This window comes from Rhinolophus sinicus, linkage group LG12 (assembly GCF_036562045.2).
Source record: "Rhinolophus sinicus isolate RSC01 linkage group LG12, ASM3656204v1, whole genome shotgun sequence".
Lineage (NCBI taxonomy): Eukaryota > Metazoa > Chordata > Mammalia > Chiroptera > Rhinolophidae > Rhinolophus > Rhinolophus sinicus.
The window spans coordinates 54,995,613-55,015,121 of NC_133761.1; the positions used below are offsets into that span (position 1 = coordinate 54,995,613).

A 19,509-nucleotide genomic window follows, 5' to 3' on the forward strand; every position below is an offset into this window, starting at 1 on the left:
TTTTGAAGCCTGGGGTCCATGCCTCCTTCATGTTCTCAGTCCAGCCCCTTTGGGTTATCTATAAACAAGTAAATAGGTCTGCACTAATGTAGAATTTATTGTCTCCACGCTTGGGTTTACACAGATTATTTGGGGTCTGTTATTTAAAATAGTACTAACTTCCGTCATAGACACTATTTTGTTTTTTCAGGGATGCTGCCTCTCTTCCAAATTTTATCAACATTTATTTACTAAATCTCCACGAACAAAAAAGAAATTCTGATTAGATGATCTGTTGCGCAGTTCTAGTAATAAAGCTGTAGCATTAAAGTAAGCAGGTATACACGTCGGCTTTCCATTTTAGTTACTTTTTCGTACGAGCCTAGACTTCAAATATCCTGATAAATTGAACTCATTAATAGTATGTAGTAAATGTTTGAGCCATCAGTTTAATCTGGCATGGCATTCTGAGTACCTTTCCACATAAGATACTGGTTCGCTCTGTGCTGATGGTCTTATTTCACCTTTCTTTCTCTCAGGCATTGTCTTGGGACCACCTGCACCTCCACCCCCGCCCCCACTCCCACCAGGGCCGGCCCAGGCTTCAGTGGCCCTTCCTCCTCCCCCAGGACCCCCTCCTCCCCCACCACTTCCGTCCTCAGGGCCGCCCCCTCCCCCTCCTCCACCCCCTCTTCCTAACCAAGTCCCCCCTCCTCCACCGCCGCCTCCCGCTCCTCCTCTTCCTGCATCTGGATTTTTTGCGGGATCCATGTCAGAAGACAATCGCCCGTTAACTGGACTGGCAGCTGCGATTGCTGGCGCAAAACTTAGGAAAGTGTCACGGGTAAATGCATTTCCAAATTACTGTATTTTTTCTGTGTGCCTTGTTCTTTCGCAGTATCTAAAATACTGAATTTATCGTATTCTGATTTTATGAACGCTATTTGATTAACTTCGTTGATTTAAAAAATTGAAATAATTTAAACTTATGGAAAAGTTGCAAGAATAATACAGTTTCTGTAAACCCATCACTTGGACTCACCAGTTGACATTTTACAAATTTCCCTTGTTCTTTCTGTGTGAGTGTTCCCTTCTACAGAAACACACATGTACACGCGCATTCCTCTTTTGTCTGAATTGAGAGTAAGTCAGAGACCCCATACCCCTGTTTCCCTGTATACTTCATTGTGTATTTTGTAAGAACAAGGACATTCAGTCATATGACCACAATGTAATTATTAAAATCAGGAAACTTAATTGATAGAATACTATAATCTACAAATTGTTCCAATTTCTTCTATTCTCCAATAATGTCTTTTATGGAATTCTTTTTTCTAGTACAAGACCACCCATTACATTTAATTGTAGTGGCGCTTTAATTTGCTTTTAGTCTGTAACAATTCCTCATTCTTTCATGATCCTGATATTTTTGAAGACTATAAAACAAGTAGTTCGTAGCTCATCCTTCAGTTTGGTTTATCTGATGTTTCCGACAAGAGTTACGCAATTTTTGTTTGGCAGGTTATGCATTTTTTACCAGTAAGTAATAAGTCCTTTTCAATGTATCACACAAGGGGCCATGTGATACAGTTTTTTTTCCATTATTGGTGATGTTAGTTTTGATAATGCTTCCATTGACATATAAAGTCAATGCTATTCACCCTATTGGTTCTTAAGAAGATTTAATATAAAAAATAGATGTTTTTTGAAATTAATGCTTATATATCCTTCTGTTTTGAATATAATACAGTAATAAACATGGGCTTGACTAACATAGGAGTTTATTATGTATGTATGTTCTCATTAAGATGGAGGATGCCTCTTTCCCAAGCGGGGGGAATTCCGCCTCATCCAAAACAGACACGGGTCGTGGAAATGGACCCCTTCCTTTAGGGGGCAGTGGTTTGATGGAAGAAATGAGTGCCCTGCTGGCCAGGAGGTAAGTGAGCAATTACATGGACCTGTCCAGAACTGAGAGTATTTTGTTAATTTTGTTCCAAATATGATTTAGCTAGATTCAGTTCTTCACTTTTGGAGAAGTAGATTTTATAGTAAGAATTAGATGATTTAAAAAAAAAATCCAATTTACCTTCTTTCTAGGAGAAGAATTGCTGAAAAGGGATCAACAATAGAAACAGAACAAAAAGAGGACAAAAATGTAAGTTAAATATCGTCTACTACACCTGAAAATGTGAAATTCAAGCATAGATAGCTCATTCAGGAAATCGTGTCAAAGATTCATTTGAACTTAATTAAGATGAACTTACAATTGCTTCTTTTTTACTCTTAAGGTATAAAAAATGTCTCGTTTCGAGCATTATTTGTGAATTTTTACTGGCATTCTTAGTAAAATGCGTTGACTACGGGGCGTTGTAGAGAAAGCACTGAAGTTCAAACCTACGTAGTTTAATTCTGTGCCTAAGCCAACCATTAAACGAATGAATGACCTTCCACTCGTTTCTGTTTTTTCTTCTGAGGGTCTGTTTCCTTGCACTGAAACTGAAGGAATAAGACTTAGTCGGCAGTTTTCAAATGTTTCCCCAAGGAGCCCTGTGGTTATTGGCTGTGTTTCCCTTCCCAGTTCATCTGGGCGAACTCTACTGTATCTGTTCTGTATATTGATGTTTCACAAACAATAGAATTGTTTTTCCTGCTCCTGTTGGCCATCTTTGATGCCGTTCCCCCAGTCCCTCATGTCTGGCCTGATAACATTGACTAATGCAGTTCTCAGTGAGAACAATGTGGAAGGGAGCTCTGGGGATACAGGAGGGGAAATGCTAGGAAGGTAAGAGAAGAAAAGTCTAACATAGACGGGAGAGAAGACTGACAAAGGAAAAAGTGGGAAATGGCAGAGGGAACATTGGAAATGGGAGGATAAAACACTAAACACATATATAGCAGGTTTCTGGTAGATGTGATATTATTAACACGGATTTCTGTGTTTTTAGGAAGATTCAGAGCCTGTACCTTCTAAGGCCTCTTCAACAAGTACACCTGGTAAGTTCAAGAGATACATTTTAACCTTTATAAACTTACTCTAAATAGTAATATTACCCAGTTGAAAATCCCCCAATTTCCCATATTTGCATCAAGTGACTGCTTGGTTCGTAAAATGGTAAAGTTTTTGTTCACACTTGAAAGCACTGACTTTTGTTTTCCTCTGCCTTTTGTTAACCCAGAAGCACCTGTTAATCTCTGATATTGGGAGAGCCACTAAAACCCAGAGTTTTTATCTGATGATTTATTCTTTGGAAATCATAATTGTTACAAATTCTTGTGTATTAATGATTTCAGGTTAGTCACTAAAACAATGAAAAATACATTATCAAGTGAAATGGAAGTATTTTTGATAATTGATTCTTAAAGGTAAAGATTAAGAGAGCATGTTAGCTAGCGTTAAATCTGAAATATTTGAAAACATTCTCAATTGAGAAGTTGTCATTTTGCCATTCATTTGGGTAATCGTGATAATCAAAGAAATAAAGCATCTAATTTGTAAGGGAAAGGTCTCCTTAGGGCTTTTGGGAAATGTTCTTGAATTTAGTGAAATTTCTGGCATTGAGAACTCTTGGGCATAGATTATATTACTTAGAATATTAACAAAAATTAAGTACTTCACTGGAAGTACTTAATGAGTACTATATCGATGATGGGAATATGAGATTGTTACATATTCACATGTCATTTCGTTATACTTGACTAAAAGACTAGAGGCTCAACTAGATATTCACCCCCATATCTAATGTGGAATGAAGTGACATAAATAAATTTGACGAATAAATATCTAGAATGGTCCACAAGAAACCATTATGGAGAAATGCCTATATTAATGCTTACTCGATTTGGAGACTACTAGCTGCTTCGGAACTCCACTTTTTAGAAAACATACTTCTGTTTTTGTGGTTATAACCCATTTGCCAAAAAAAAAAAAAATCATTCACATTATTAATATGACTATTCAGTAGTCTGATTGTGATAATTAACATTGTGACTTTGTGAACTATTTTCCCTCAGCTCTTTGTTTTTCCTCTGAATAGGACTCAAATCAGTTTACATAATCTTCATTAAAAATTATCTGGTTTGTGACCCACTTATTTTAACTTTATCTTTCTTCTGTAAGCCCAAATTAATTATATATGTTGTTATTAAGACCATAGATATTTTAGAACTCAACTATAATTTAGGGCCACAGAACATTTTAAAATTTGAAAAGAGCTAGGAGCCATCTCCTCAAGGAGGGAAAAATCATTTTTTTATACAAATTTGCTCATAATTTCGGCATTTTCATGAATTCCTGAAGGTCATCCATGGACCCCCACATTAACAACTCCTTATGTAATAGGTATCCCCTTATTTAAAATAGGGAAAACTATAGCATGGAGTGTGTGTGTGTGTGTGTGTGTGTGTTTGCGCGTGTGCCATATGTATAAAACCAAGGATTTAGAAGGGTTGAGGGCTTTTTTCATCGCTTGTTTCATTTAGGTTTTTTTTTTTTTTTTTAATTATCATTGTGTCAGATACTTGACAAGCCAAAAAGAAGTGAAAGATAAAGTCCTGAGCACAAGAAACTCATATCCAGCTGAGAAGATGAGACACACACACAAGTGAAAAGTTAATCTTTTACAACCACATGTTAAATATTAAATAATGTGTCAAAGTAGGAGGACATTGTATAGTCTGGAGTGACCTGGGTCATCTCTGTAGAGAAAAATGACATTTTACTGTCCCTTGAAGAGTATTTAGTTTGGCTGACAGTATGTGACATTTCAGAAAGTGGGTATAAAGCATGAGCACAGATGGGGAGCTGGAGATGAGCAAGAAGAGACTAGGAAGCAGTAAGGTGACTCACCTGCCTAGGATGGAGAATACTTTTTGAGGAGTATTGGGAAAAAGGTTCCGAAAAGCAAGTTAGACCCAACATGTGAAAGCTTTTTATGAAAAGATCAGGAGTTTAAACTTGATCCTGCAAGTAGAGAGTTCACAATCAACTGAAACTTTTAGGAACATTACAATGGCAGTTGTGAGCAGTGTGACGTAGAAAGCAACCTTGGTAAGGCAGCTGGTGCCAGAAGGATCCAGTGTGTTTCCAAAGACCTGAGCTAGGTAACCCAGCCTCTGTGCTTCATCCTGAGCACCCCTTAGAGATAGGACAGTGTCACTGCCTGCAGGGCTGCACTGAACTGCTCGTCCTCAAAAAGAGAGGTGCCCTTAAAAGATGAAAAGATGGCCTAGCTGATTGAGAAAGGACCTCAGCCAGCTGTTAGACACCTTAGCACTCGCTGCACCTGATTCCCTTGGAATTATTTCCTCATCTCTCCACCTGCCTCTATTTTCGTGACAGCGTCCTGATGACCCTTCCCCTGCCTGTCCAGTTCTCCTTCAGTTTCATTCAGGACTTCCCTCTTTTTGTCTAGTCTGGCACATGTGTTTTGGATGTGTTTCTGATTCTGTCTGTCCTGGACCTCTTCATCTGATAATTTGATGTCAACTTGGGGTGGTCGATGAGAGAATGTGTTAGCTGTGAGAATACAAAAGAAGGAATCACAAAGTCTAATTAAAAAGGGAGGAATTGATGATTGATTGATTAATGAGGAGTAAAGCAGGACTAATGATGACTTTACGCTTTCACACCTAGAAGACTGAATGCAACAGAAATCCAGAACAAAAGTACTGTTTAAGGGAGCGTTTGAGTTAAGTTTTGCATACGTGCAGTTTCAAGAGAGGACAAGCTACTATCTAACAAGCTACTACCTAAGAATGTGCAGGAACCAGCTGAGGAGCTGCATTGGAACTCGGAGCAGTTTCCTAGTGGCAACTGTGCAGTGAGATCACAGCTCAGAGTTAGACTTGATTCTCGTGTGGCCTAAATGCTTCCATGATAAGTCTTCACCCAGTCGGCAATGAGTCAGGCCAAATTAGAAAAACAAATCAAAGCACAATAGACTGCTGACCAGTGAGTCACTCCGTAGTTTCTTCTGTATTAAGGGTTTAGAGTAAACTTATTTATATTTGACTGGAATTGTCTGCTAAGTCCCAAGAATTGGTTTGTTTGAGAATTAAGGAAGTTCAGTAGAATTTCATGATTCTGAAATTTGTTTTGAACTGTTTGAATTTTTTTCCAAGAAGACTATTTGATTTTAGATTAAATATTGAAATTTATGAACACATTAAAGATTCTACTTTTTATTTGTTTTAACCATTGGCACCAAGAGTAGTTTAAAATAGTATAGTTAATACTGTCCCATTCTAATAAGTTTTTACTATCTCCTAATTTGAAATAATTTATACTATTTTAACTAATTAAAAATATCCTACTCTTATTCTGATTATCCTATTTTACTAGAGCAACTTCTTTCCATCCAGAGTTTAAACTTGTAGTATTTTTAGATTTAACAATCTAAGTACATTCTAGGGAAACTTGTCACTTCTCATTTTAAGGTCTGAAATTGTACAAATTAGAATCCTGACAGATTTTAATTAAAGTTCAGAATTAAATTTAAAAATTTTTTATTTATAATACCGTGTAAATCTGTATAATGGTGTTTAGTATTTTATTTGTTTTAAAAATAGCTGGGAGCGTATAGGATATTTAATAATTTATGTTCTTTATTTTTAAAGAACCAACAAGAAAACCTTGGGAAAGAACAAATACAATGAATGGCAGCAAGTCACCTGTTATCTCCAGGTATCAAATTTTTTTTTCTGAGGTTTATGTTACATTTATATCCAAAGAGAAATTGACACCTACATTTTTATTGTAGAAAAAATGGAAGGGTAGATTTGAAATTGTACTATGGAGCAAACAGAACACCTGGAATCTACTACTGTTGGGCAATCACTGAATCCAAAAGAAGCGTCTGTTTTAAACTGAAAAACAACTGGAGAGAAAAGACTGTAGTGTTTAAGAGAGAGCAAAATAAAACCTGAAATTTTGCATTTGTAAAGTAGATTTATTGCTCTCTCAGTGAAATTTCTAATTATATTCAAGTTAGAAAAGTTAGTGCCCAGAAACAAGACTAGTTAATTCATGTGTCTACAAGTGGCTGAGTGGGCATGGTTAAGAAAATTCAGTATTCCTTAGGTTGGCATACTTTATTATCATAACTAAATTTGTATCTCAGGCCTTGAAGTTAGGTGAAACTTTTTCTTGGTTTATGAGACAGTTTAAAGGACTCGTTTTTTTTCCCCCCAGAAACAAAACATATTTTTCCTAGAGACTAAAGAGTTTTTTGCCTTGTCTTCCTCAGGTAGTTGCCTTATTTTTGCCTCATACAAAACAAACTTGTCTCTACTTACAAAAACCTAATAAAGAAAAGTACAGAGCTAGACCCCATATTATCACAGGTCTGTTCTGTATTAGCCTAAATCTAAATTTGGATTTTGTGTGGTTCTTTCTGATGGGAGGCAAGATTTGGTCAGGACAAAATTATTTAAGCTCCACAAAAAAACTGGGCCTTTGGGAATATACAGACGCTTTTAGTTTCTAAGTGACTAAAAGATGGGTACATTTGATTTTAGAGGAAAATGCAGGAATTGCTTTTGGTGGACATGTTTTTTCAATAGGTAGGAAAAATTGAACATTTGTGTTTCTCAGATACCTAATTGATGAGGCCTTCTAATGCATCTCTAGTAGTTGTTACAGATTTTCTTCAGCAGGTCATTGTGAAGCCTGATTTATCAAGTACATATCAGAAAACAGAATTGTGATGTGTCATTTGTTCTTTGAAGATGTAAATTGTGACGGAGAAGTCTTTCTCCTTTGCCACTACCATTCATCCCTGCTTCATTGATAGGAATTCCATAGTTGTGAGCTTGCCTATAGCTAAACCTTAATTCATGGCAAAAAGCCGTTTCGTGGAAGGGACATGGAAGAGGCTGTCCAAATGGAATGTTCCTTGATGCATTTGAGTTCATTTAGTGATGGAGCAAATATTCTTGGAAAGGTTTTCAGACTTTTAAAGGAAGTTTAATAAGCGTTCTAAAGTCACCATTTTTAAAAAGTGTTTTTATATAGATTAATCAAATATTGGTTCTTATTATTAAGTAATGCATTGTAGTCTTGTTCTGATTCTAATAGATAGTTTTCCTCTAAATGTGCCTCTTCTTTGCACAGTAGGGAAAGCACCCATTTCTTTTCTGAATATCCACATCAAAATTATGTTGGTGGTAAGATGGGTTAATACCTTGTAATATACATGTGATATTGCATTATGCTGTATTTATTAAGTGAAGATGTCAGACAGAATAAAAGCAAGAATTTGTGGTTAAAATTGCTTTCAACTATGCCTGGAATGTAACATTGGAAAGTTTGTGAATTCTTACTATGGTTTTTAAGAGTTTACAGATCGTGTGTTCAAGATGGAAAAAAGTGGGCTTTACATGCCTCCTGAGAAGTGTTAATTTTGTATACTTCAAACTACAATGATTTTTTATTGTGCTTTTTATTTGAGGCGATAGCTTTATATTCACTCTAATAGAAATGGCTTCGTGTTTTAATACTTGTTGAATCTTTGTGTGGGTAGATTTGATTGTGTCTGCCGTCTATAAAAGTAATGATTTTTAAAAATTCTTTGTAATTAAGTAAACAGTGTCCTCACATAACTAGAATTCATCTCCAAATACCTTTTTTTCATTTGAAAACAAAAACGATTATTTGAAGGTTAATGGACTCCTTTAGTTTTTACTTTGTTTGCTGTGACTAAAAACCTATAAATGATAACATAATGAGAATTATTTCTTAAAGTTCTATTGTATACCCCTTTAAATGGTTTTTCCCCTTCATAGACGGGATTCTCCAAGGAAAAATCAGATTGTTTTTGACAACAGGTCCTATGATTCATTACACAGGTATCATCCTGATGTGACTTTGTGATTTGAGACTTTTAAGTAACACGTTCAGGATAGGGCTGAGCTTTTTCTACATGGATTGGTAATCACCACAAGGGAAATATTTAGGAAGGTTGAATCTATCATGTTCAGCTTTATTTAGAACACTTTAAAAAAAAAAAAAAATTGTAAGAGATTTTAATTAGAAAAATGAATAGTATTCATTTCCTGCCATCACTGTATAGTCGGATTAAGAGAAATATAAATGGTAAACATCAGAAATATTAGAATGGGAATCAAAGGCCGTATATTTTCTATCTAGGCTGTTTGTAGCATTTGCATTTTCTTGTAAAGGCTGTTCTTTTTGTGAGTATGGGATAAGGCTTTCTAAAAATGGAATAGAAGAGCCTGTTTTATTTGACACTGGAACACGAGACAATAATTGTGGATAATTTATTCATTGAGGAAAATCTCTGTTTCCTAGGTACTTTATAGTAAATTGAGTATCTTTAACAACCTAGCATTTAACATCCTGTGCAGATGATTTGTTTTCTAGCATGAGTCCTGTTATACCATTTTTCAATTAAGGAAACAACATGTGAGTCATGTGTTTCTTTCTTAATTAAAAAATTGACAATCTTCTCAAATCCTCAAGCGATATTTAGAGTTAATTTGGCAGAATAGGAACTTAAGTATTGTAGTTATTTTATAGGTAGATATCTAGATGCAATACTCTCATTATGAAGTAATAAGAACCTCTGAGAAACCCTCATATTTTGTTACCAATTATGGTGAAAACCCATAGGTTGAAAATAAGTGAGATTTACCCATGTTACTATATGCACCTGTTTTTAAAGATACACATCAAATCCACTGGGAACATGAATTAAATAATATTGGAGGAGATGTTTATGGCAGTAAGGAGCTCTGTAATCAGACTCTATTTGGCCAAATTGTTAATTGGCTGAAATTATTTTCATGCCATTGATGATTAAAATATTTGATAAGTTTGTCAGCCAGTTAAATCTGCATAAAATGTTTATATTATAATAGTGAAATAGTTTTTTCCTGCCTTTTTTGAGGTGATTTAATTTTTATGACCCAAAGACTTATTAGACTTATTAGTACATAGAGGGAAAAATAGCATTTAACAATGAGATTTGCTGTTGTAAATCTTCTCAGTTGTCTTGCTGCTTTCACACATAGAGCCTCCTGGGACAGTGTTGTTGACAAACCTTTTTTTAAAAAGTGGTGATTACTTCTTTCCTTCAGTATGAAAAGTTCCCCCCTTTAGTTAATTATCATGGTGGTGGTGCTGGTGGTGGCGGTGGTGGTGCTGGTGGTGATGGATTGCATGTTAGCATGAATTCAATTTTTTAAAAAATTGCATGTTTCCACAATTGTTTATTCTATAACAACAATATTTTTCTGCATTGTTTAGTAACTATGGATATAGTCATAACCTACTGCCTGGTTAAGTAGCAGGATAAAGTTAAATCACATGAATTTCAGGGGTACTCGTTATAACATAGAAGAAAATAATTAGCGAGGTGTACCACTGAAATGTGAAAAGCAGAAGAAAAGCAGAGTAATTGTTAATGATTTAATTCTGGAGAGCAGGAATAGACAGCAGTGGGTAAATGAAACGCACAGCAGGGCGACCGGTAAGAATGCTTGACTAGACCAGACAGAGCACCGTGCATGATGCCATCCTGTGGAATTAAGTAGTCTCCTCGGTAAAGTAAAAAGGTGTAGCATCATCACAGGAGGAAAGGAAATATGTCATAAATCTTCTTATCCCCGACGGTGCCTACCTCATGCTTATTGAATGAAGTTTTCTGAAAGTTACTATATTATTTTCCTTGTTCATATAAGCACAGCAGCAGATACCTAATGAAATATAATTGGCCGAGTTCCTTCACAGCAACCTTTTAAGTAGTCATATGTTTGATGTTAAACCAAATTAGCTCAATATTTCACCTTCACAAACAATGCCTATGGGTTTGAGGTATAACATGCCTTCTAAAAATTGTGCAGTTGTAATTTTGGGAGTTATTAAACCTCTTGGTTCAGATTTCTTAACATTGGTACTCTACAAAATTGAAACTATGTGGCTTGACTAATGGTTTTAATTTTCGTTGATTTATGGCCCTTAAAGAGTGGCCACTTACCATACTAAACCAGAAAATAGAGAACCCAGTTAAAACTAGATTTTCCACTGAGGATTTTCTTTTATTGTCAGAATTGGAAAGGGAACCATGAAAAATTTATTCAGTATTGAAACTTATGCTTAAAATATACCTAATCCCTAAGACTTATTTCTTCAAGTAAAATTTTTAATAGCAGCTAAATATTTGAAAATGCAATAATAATTGACAATCAACTTCTGTGTGGCATTTCCTTTTTTAAAAACGAAATAAGTTTATGGAAGTAGTTAGCCAGAAAGACAGCATTTGAATGACAGCCCCATAAATACCTCATCAGGAAATAGCTGTATAGCCTGGACGTGGATATACTTTTAACTTAATAATCATTTTCCCAACATTCTTATTTATTTTGATGCCTGAAATGGAATAAAACATAAACCAAAACAATCATGCTTACTAAAACGTTTTTTCCCCCACTGCAAACCAAGGTATAGAATTTGTCAGCTGATTCATATTAGAGTAAAATATTTGTCTTCATATTTTCCCTTCCACTGGTTTGTCAGGTATTTAGTAAATAATGTATCATTTCAAAAGGAGGAGAAAACAAGATTGTGTCACTTGGGCCTCGGATGTTACAGCCAGCTTTTCGTCTCTGTCTTGATCAACATGTCACATGTCACCTGGTTATCTGCCTCCTGCCCAAAGAACGTTGTCTTCTACTCTTTACTGAAAAAAGGCTCGTCATCTTACCACCTTTTTCTGATTTCTTTACAAATAACTGAAAATCCTGAGAAAAGTGAAAAATAACTTGGTTTTATGTTCTAATCAGTCTTCCAACTTGGACAAATAACTTTTTAACACACTGTGTTTTAAGACATGTACTTAAATCTGGTGTTGGGTTGGTAAATGTACAAGTATTATGGACTCATCAAATGCCCTAAGTGTTGTTTACCTGTCTGGGAAATCTCATTTGTACAGACCAAAATCTGCACCTTCATCCCAGCCCAGTGCCAACGGAGTCCAGACAGAGGGAATGGACTACGACAGACTGAAGCAGGTAAGCGCACCGGCAGCCGTCCTTTGTTTGTACCTGCCCTTTTTAACAAAATAGCGTGTGTGCATGTGTTTGACAGATCGTGAATGTGCTTAAAAACAATCTAGAGTTAAGATATTTTTCTATCAATTAAGCAATGGCATTAGTACCATATTATTTTTCTCAAATCCTCATTTTTTGGTTCAGTGAGTTCGAGCAAGTTCCAGGAGTGGTGATGGGTGGGGCAATGTTTAATGGTATAGTACAAACTATAAATGGAAGTGCGTGGTTACTAGAAGTGCATGGTTACTGTAAATGGAAGTGCAGTTGTTAAAAGGTGGGGAGGGCTCCCACTTTTCAGTTACATTGGCAAAAATGGACCCAGCAAATCTGGTTTTAGAAAGAATGTGAGGAAAATAGGCACTCTTGTATACTTCTGCTTTCTAGGAAGCAGTTTGGGAAAACAAATCGAAAGCCTTAAATGTCTTCCCTTTGAACCCAGCAATTTCACTTCTAAGAATTTATGCTAAGAACGTATCGTAGAAGTATATAAACTTATCGTATGGGGAAGGGCTCTGCAACCATTACGGAACCATAATTGAAAATCTTTAATAATGAACTGTGAATACAGTGCACCTTAGTAAAGCGACTGTCAGTTTTGCAGACCTGAGTACAGATGGGCCTGTAATGAAAAGTTTAAAGTTTGTCTCCTCGCCCTGCACTGCAGGATAACCTCTGAAAATAATGGTTACATGAATCACTGTAATAGCATTCACTGCCTGTCTGGTGCCCTTGCCAGGCATTCCCCAGGGTGTTAGCATAACTGTTTCCTTATCCTCATAGCGGTCACATCGTGTAGTGTTTAGATTCAAATCCTGCACACCTGAGGTTCAGACAAGTTAAATTTACTCAATCCCATAGCTAAGGACATAGTTGAGTGAGGATTAGAACCCAAATGTTTCTTCACAGCCCATTTTCCCCATTCTATCAGTCATTTTTTTAAAATGTTGGCAAAGGTTTGGGTGGGGCTGAAAAAGAGACCAATAGTGTTGCAGTAATATGAGTTCAAAATAAAAGTTAAATAGGAATGAAAGAGAAATAGTAACAATAATTTCATAGAAACCTAGTTTTCGTACTTCTGCAGTATTATTATTTTTTTTTTTTGCGTGCTATTTCAAAAGTTAAATTGAGTTATGTAATTTGAAAGGGAAGCCTGCGGTCATTGCTAATCAAGCCCTGTTTTCCTGTGTATTAAATAATAGCTTTCCTTTCTTGAAAAACGCTTTAAAACAGAACACTCACACACCCTTTACCATACGGTAAATTCTTGGCTCTCTGGAGTCGTCGAGCAGAGGAGGATAGATTTGCTTTTCAGACTGCTTTTAAGATGAATGAGAATAAGGATGTCTGTTAGTCCATATAATAACTTCTGTGCCTCTGTTTCCTCATTGGTAAAATAGAGGAATGCAACTAATTGATAGTTTCCAACTTTATTTTAAACAGGAAAAGCTTTTTAAAGAAATGAGCCTTAAACACAGAGCAATTTAATTTTACCTGAGATGTGTGCAGTATCAAAGGCACGTAATGCGAAACTAGTCCTTGCTAAGGATAGCTGTTATTTTCCACCCATTAAATGTGTGCCACCTTGTCATAGCCCTTTCAGTTCTGGATCGTTTTTTTATGGGGTGGGGGTGGGGGGGTCCATTATTTCAAAGGGAGCTTAATAAAGAGAGATTCTGCAAAATATATAAAGATGTGGTTTTCATGAAGGTAAGAGGGTCCAGAGCAAGAAACGGGTGAGCTGTCAAAATAGTATTTCAATTGTAATCAATATTTTAAAACTACTAATGAGTTACTGTACATTAGTTTCTTCATACTCAATTTTTAAAATCTGGCTCCTGTCTTATGCTTACAACGCATCTCATTTCAGACTGGCCACGTTTCAGGCGCCCAGTAGCTACATGTGGCTGGTGCCTGCTATACTGGACAGGGGAGGTCCCATCCTCCTTCATCCCCATATTAGGGCAACCTTGGCTGGCGCTCTAGGGGCCTCCTAGATTCCTTGAAACGTAGTTTGGCAGCTATGATGATACCTGAGGAGTCCCCGTATTTCAAACCACGTGACAGATTTGCCCACAGCTGACTGTCCAGTTTACGTATCTTCTTCCTCGAAACTTCCGTACGCATCACCCCTCAGACTGCTCCCAGAAGGTTAGGTTAAAAGCAGAGCTATTGTCTTTTCTAGGAAGTATCTGAATCATACATTTCACCGAATGACAGAGTAATTATTTTAGTTTTAGAAAGCATTCTGTTCCATATCTTGCTAGGCTAGAGTAAGCAAAGATTGGGAAGGGAAAATTATTAAAACAGAATTTACCAAGATTAATTTTCTAAGACATAAATTGTGGCTCTGGAAACAAAAACCACGCATCATGTTTCATGTAGTCTTAAAATGTATATAAGCAAGAAACTTCTTAGCAGTAATTTTTTTTCTGCATTCCTGATGTTTTTCTCTAATATTTTAGGACATTTTAGATGAAATGAGAAAAGAATTAACAAAGCTAAAAGAAGAGCTCATTGATGGTGAGTGTCTAAACAAATTTGCTTCCCCTATAGTGTTTAAGAATAGCCATTTTAAAGGAAATGCAAATAAAGAAATATCCCGTTTATTACTTGAGGGCATAAAACAGTTATGCCTTCGCTTGGTTTAGGATGTCAGAGGGAGCTCCTGCTCTTTCATCGAATGGAAATTATTGGTAAAAATAGGAATAAACAAGGTCCCTAAGTTTCAGGTGTTGAGGAGTGATTGATGGACAACTTGGTGAACAAGTCTTTCTCTAGGTACCTCTACTCATCCATCCCATTCCACTGCCCTCTTGTGTCTGACCCCACAGAATCAGTGTTTTCGTTTCGCGTACAAAAGTGAGAGAATAAATAAATATGTACACATACGGAAATTAGTAGCATCTTTGTAATAAGAAAACAAAGATCTGGGCGCTGAAAGATGCAAGATCACTGCATCTTTTTATTACTGTGAATTTGAATACTGTCATTAAAAGTTCTTAAGATTGAGTCACTCATGTATTCTATCTTCTCATTATATTTACTTTCAACACTTTTCCTTTTTCTACCCAGCAATCAGGCAGGAACTGAGCAAGTCAAATACCGCATAGAGAAACAAACTAAGGAGAGATAGGACTTTAATCTGGAGAAAGAAAAAACAACAACCCTACAAACAACAACTGTTAACAACGACAAGCCCCTACATTTTGTGAGCTGTGAGAAGAAGAAGATGGAGACAAACAGTTGGAAGGCGGGAAAAACCAACATCCTTTGAAAGCCTTCAGACATTATTACTCTGGCGATAAGCTATTTCCCTCCCAGTTTGCTGCTTTTTTTCTGACCTTTACAACAGGATGGAAGAGAGTTCTAGAAGAGTTCCTGTAACAGTGATGCAGAAAATACTTAAACCCATCAGGCAGGATCACCGAGCATTGAAATATTTTCATGTCAAGATAAAATCGCATATTTCCCACAACCCATTGCTAAAATAAAGAGGAGAAAGGCTTAAAAAGTTTTTTTCAGAGAGTGCTGATGAAGACTTCAGCAGGTTATGCTATTGTATTGTAAACGTTTCTCTCAGGTTTGTCTTCCTATCATATTATTCCATGAATATTGAGATCAGCCCTATGTAGGTTAAGATCATCAAATGTGGAACAAATGGAAATTGTATGTGCTTTCAAAGGGTGATATTTATGAGAAAGTGTCCTAAAGATGATTTGTCCAGCTTGAGGAATGTTAGAATGATAGGAAGTCTTTCGAGTTAGCCTTCATGCAATTTTGTAGATTAAAACATACAATTCGTCCAGAATTTAAAGATTTAGATGCCTTCCTAAATTGTTACAATGCTTTACCAAATCTATGACTCCTACATAATACAAACCAGTGGTCAAATGTAAAACAATATATTGTAGATTTACTGTAGGTTTTCAACCTTTTTTAGATTTATGCATGTGGACATTTTTATAATGTAATTACAACCACCACAAGATTAGCTTTTTTAATTGCAGATATTAATGCATGTCACAATAATACGTAGTGGCCTTTTCAAGGCCTCGTCCCAGGGAAAACATTTTGTAACGTATAGGGGCGCGGGGGGAAGGGAAGGAATAATTTTTTATTTAAAGTTAATTTCTGCACTATCGTTTTTCTCAATTACCTGCATGAAAAAATAATGAGGACTATTTTGTGACTTTAATTGATAAATATGTTAACAGAACCACATACTTAATCTTTTACATCATGTCTTCAGCTATTTGTATTTGAACTTCAGTAGTTTCAATGGCCTGAAACATGATTCTGAGCTTCCCATGAATTGTATCTTCCTGTGGAACTCAAAAGTTTGCTCCCTCAATTTAGCAGGTAGGATTACCTAGGTGCCCTGCAGTTCCGCGGGGTCCAGGTAACATGCTCCTGGCGACGAAGCTGCATTTGAATGTTGTTTTGTTGAACTACAAGAAGTAACAATGATGGCCGCAGTTATGGTCACAGAAATCATTAGGTAAGGGGCCACCAGTGAGGAGTTCTGCAAGTTTTCTTTTAATAAAGAGAGACGTAGGTGGTGGGAACAAGGAATTAGATACCCTACTTACCACTGTGTGTGGGCATGTGTGTTTGTGCACACGCACACGTGTGTATGTAATCCACTCCCTTTGACATTTATAAGATTAAAATAGGGGAGAAATCCTATATGTTGCAATGATAGACTTTTTTTTTTTTTTTTTTTTTTTAAATTTAGGAAATCAGAAATTCTCCAGGCTCTCCCTCTTGATTTATGCTTGAGTTGTTACGTGCCATATTTGCTTTGAAACCTTTAATTTTTGAGAAGTTTTACTAAAAATTTTGAAGAAATAATCCATTTTCATCTGCTTTCTAGATTTCTTACATCTCGGTTCATAAAAGAAAAAGCTTGTTGATAGCATAGTTTTCTAAACGCTGCACATTTGCAGCCATTATCACTTCAAAGAGGTTTGAATGAGGGAATTTTTTTTCCTTGTTAAAATAGTTCCTGTTTCTGTAGAAACTTCATTTTTAGATTAATCTGTGATGGATGAGCTCTCATAATTCAAGTATATGGTTCTTTTTTCTATCAACTATTCATTGTCATGCGAAGTAGTAAAGGCATTAAAGCTGGAACAAGCTTATAAAGTACTGTTTTCTGAAAAAAAAAAATAGGAGGCATTTTCATCTTATTGTACTTTTGGTTATGTAAACACTCTGATGATATAAATGTTTATGTCCCCTATAAATCTGGTCAGAAATAACCTTTTGATTTTGTTGGTTAAGTTAAATAGTCTATAGTAGGATAGAGTACTCTGGGTACAAGTGGTCCAAAGTAAGACAAAAGACTACAATAAAATGCTAGATCTTAAAAAGAAACTGGTTTATGCACTAAACGTTTTGTGCCTTGGTCTAATATTAACATAATGTCTGTGTAAGATGACAAAAAGAACCAGTGTTGAATCATGTTGTATTTTCCATCATTTTGCATTATTATCCCAGATTGCTAAATGTGTTCTTTCCAAGAAGTTTGATTGAATTACTGTATACATTTACTATCATACGTGACAGTTTTGTCATTGTTAGAGATTTCAGTAATTAAAATGGGAAACAGAAGCTTAAGTTATTTTCCTTATCAAAACTATGTTGGAACCACGTTATTCTGATGGTTTTCGTGCTCATGTAACATTGGATGTCTTAAGCAGTTTAGGGGACCCTTTCTAATTACAGGAAGGTACTTCTTTCCTCAACACTGTGATATGACCTGTGACAAATCTGTACTATACACTATGTAAATGGTTAACAAGTCAATTGCAAACCAACTGAATGTACAAATTCTAGTGCTGGTGCTGAAATCTCTTCAGAAGAGTCATCCTGATTTAAAGTTTGTCTCAAAATTTGCAAGCATCAAGTGTCAATCAAAACTGAAGATGAAACTAATGAATGTCGAATTCTCATGCTTTAGGTGTACTTCCTTTTTAGAGTTTTCCGTTTTATGCTATTTTTACCGTACTGTTTCATTTAAATTTCCTACACGCTAACTTCGCTTGTGCGATTGAAATAAAATTGCAGTACATACATGTTGCTTGTTTGTGACACTTAGATAATCTTCTAAAATAATCTGTTGGTTCTAAAATAAGTTGTATTGAATGTGAAAAAACACTTTCTAAAGTCCATGACTTCACTACTTAAAGTTTACATATCACGTCACTATTCTTTAACGATTTCATAAAAGTCGTCAATACTAAGTAATGTATACAAAGACAATATGTGTAATGTATCTACTTTTTGTTTGAAATAACTGTTGGCTGTTCCCCATTATTTTCTCCCGGCCCCGTTTGACACACTATTCTTGCTCTTATGGTGAAGAGGTTGATAAATGTTTAATTTTGCTCCCTTTCGTTCTACAACATAGTCAGATACTTAAACTCATTCATACAGTTAAAATTTTCCTTTATATTGTTTTCAGGGGAAAGGACCTTGTGTGATAAAGGGCCTTATCAAGTACTGAATTTTAAACATAGTAAAATCTATAGCTGTAGTGTTTATTTACACATCATGCCAATTTCTTAAAACCTACATGTAAGCAGCAGTACTTTTTATCTGACACTTACAAAGGGTTAATTTTGAGTTCCATTTTAAAATTCTAATGTCTTCATTGGAAATACAGCAATCCTTGTCTTTTTTTTACTTTTACCAGACTCCAGTTTCCGCCTCTGTCATCCTTTCCCCTTCTCATGGACTGTGTGTTCCTATCATTTGTTGATATTTGTAGCCATTACACAGTCCACAGTTCTAAAAATATCAAGTGGTTTTTCTCTCTATCCTGTCTCAGGTTCTTGCTTCCTTTCATACGTAAGTCAGAATGTTTGTCTACAAACTAAAAGTCACTTCCCATTCAAGAATGAATTAAGTAGCAGATGGCAGCCTTTTAAATTTGCCTAGCTATAACTTTATGTCTCTTAAACTTGTATATAGTTTCAGTGCCATGGGGGAGAATTGGCCTTTAAAATTCTGACTAGTGTTATCCTATGAAGTACGGTTTACAAAGATAGGCTACAGGATCTGTGTAATGCCTTTTTGCAGCCATCACAACTTTACAACCCAGTTACCCTTTAAACTCCATCAGTTAAAAGCATAAAAATGACATTCTATAAAGCATACTGAGTGACAGCTCTCTTGGAGCTCTGAATTCCTTTATGCAGCTGTTATAAAATCCACTTCCCTAACGACATTTACTCCAGCATTCAGTCCAAAACTCCAGACCTGGTGATCCTGGTAGTACCATTTCTATTTTTAATAGAGAGGTGAATTAGTATCTGTACATCCCCTCAAAACCCTAAGGATGTGAAAACTTCATACCTCTGACTTTTCACTGAAAAGCCATTTAATATTTATACTTAGATGCTTCTGAAATCAAAACCTAAAGTGTGTATAAGGAATCTTGGTGGAGCTAAGTGAACA

General features: G+C 35.9%; 1 protein-coding gene across 12 annotated transcripts in view; it reads left to right on the top strand.

The window, feature by feature from the left end:
• Positions 1-18,125, top strand: part of ENAH (ENAH actin regulator) — a 109,992-nt gene extending 91,867 nt beyond the window's left edge. For 7 of the 12 annotated variants that reach the window (XM_074316929.1, XM_074316930.1, XM_074316927.1 and 4 more), the window contains 9 exons: positions 519-823; positions 1,788-1,918; positions 2,080-2,137; positions 2,928-2,976; positions 6,598-6,664; positions 8,764-8,826; positions 11,931-12,009; positions 14,511-14,568; positions 15,121-18,125. In XM_074316929.1, coding sequence (XP_074173030.1) covers positions 519-823; positions 1,788-1,918; positions 2,080-2,137; positions 2,928-2,976; positions 6,598-6,664; positions 8,764-8,826; positions 11,931-12,009; positions 14,511-14,568; positions 15,121-15,158 — 848 coding nt within the window. In that variant the 3' untranslated portion in view covers positions 15,159-18,125. The remainder of the gene's footprint in view (positions 1-518; positions 824-1,787; positions 1,919-2,079; positions 2,138-2,927; positions 2,977-6,597; positions 6,665-8,763; positions 8,827-11,930; positions 12,010-14,510; positions 14,569-15,120) is intronic. The other 5 variants (XM_074316928.1, XM_074316932.1, XM_019730921.2 and 2 more) reach the window with 1 other exon arrangement.
• Positions 18,126-19,509: the final 1,384 nt, after the last annotated feature.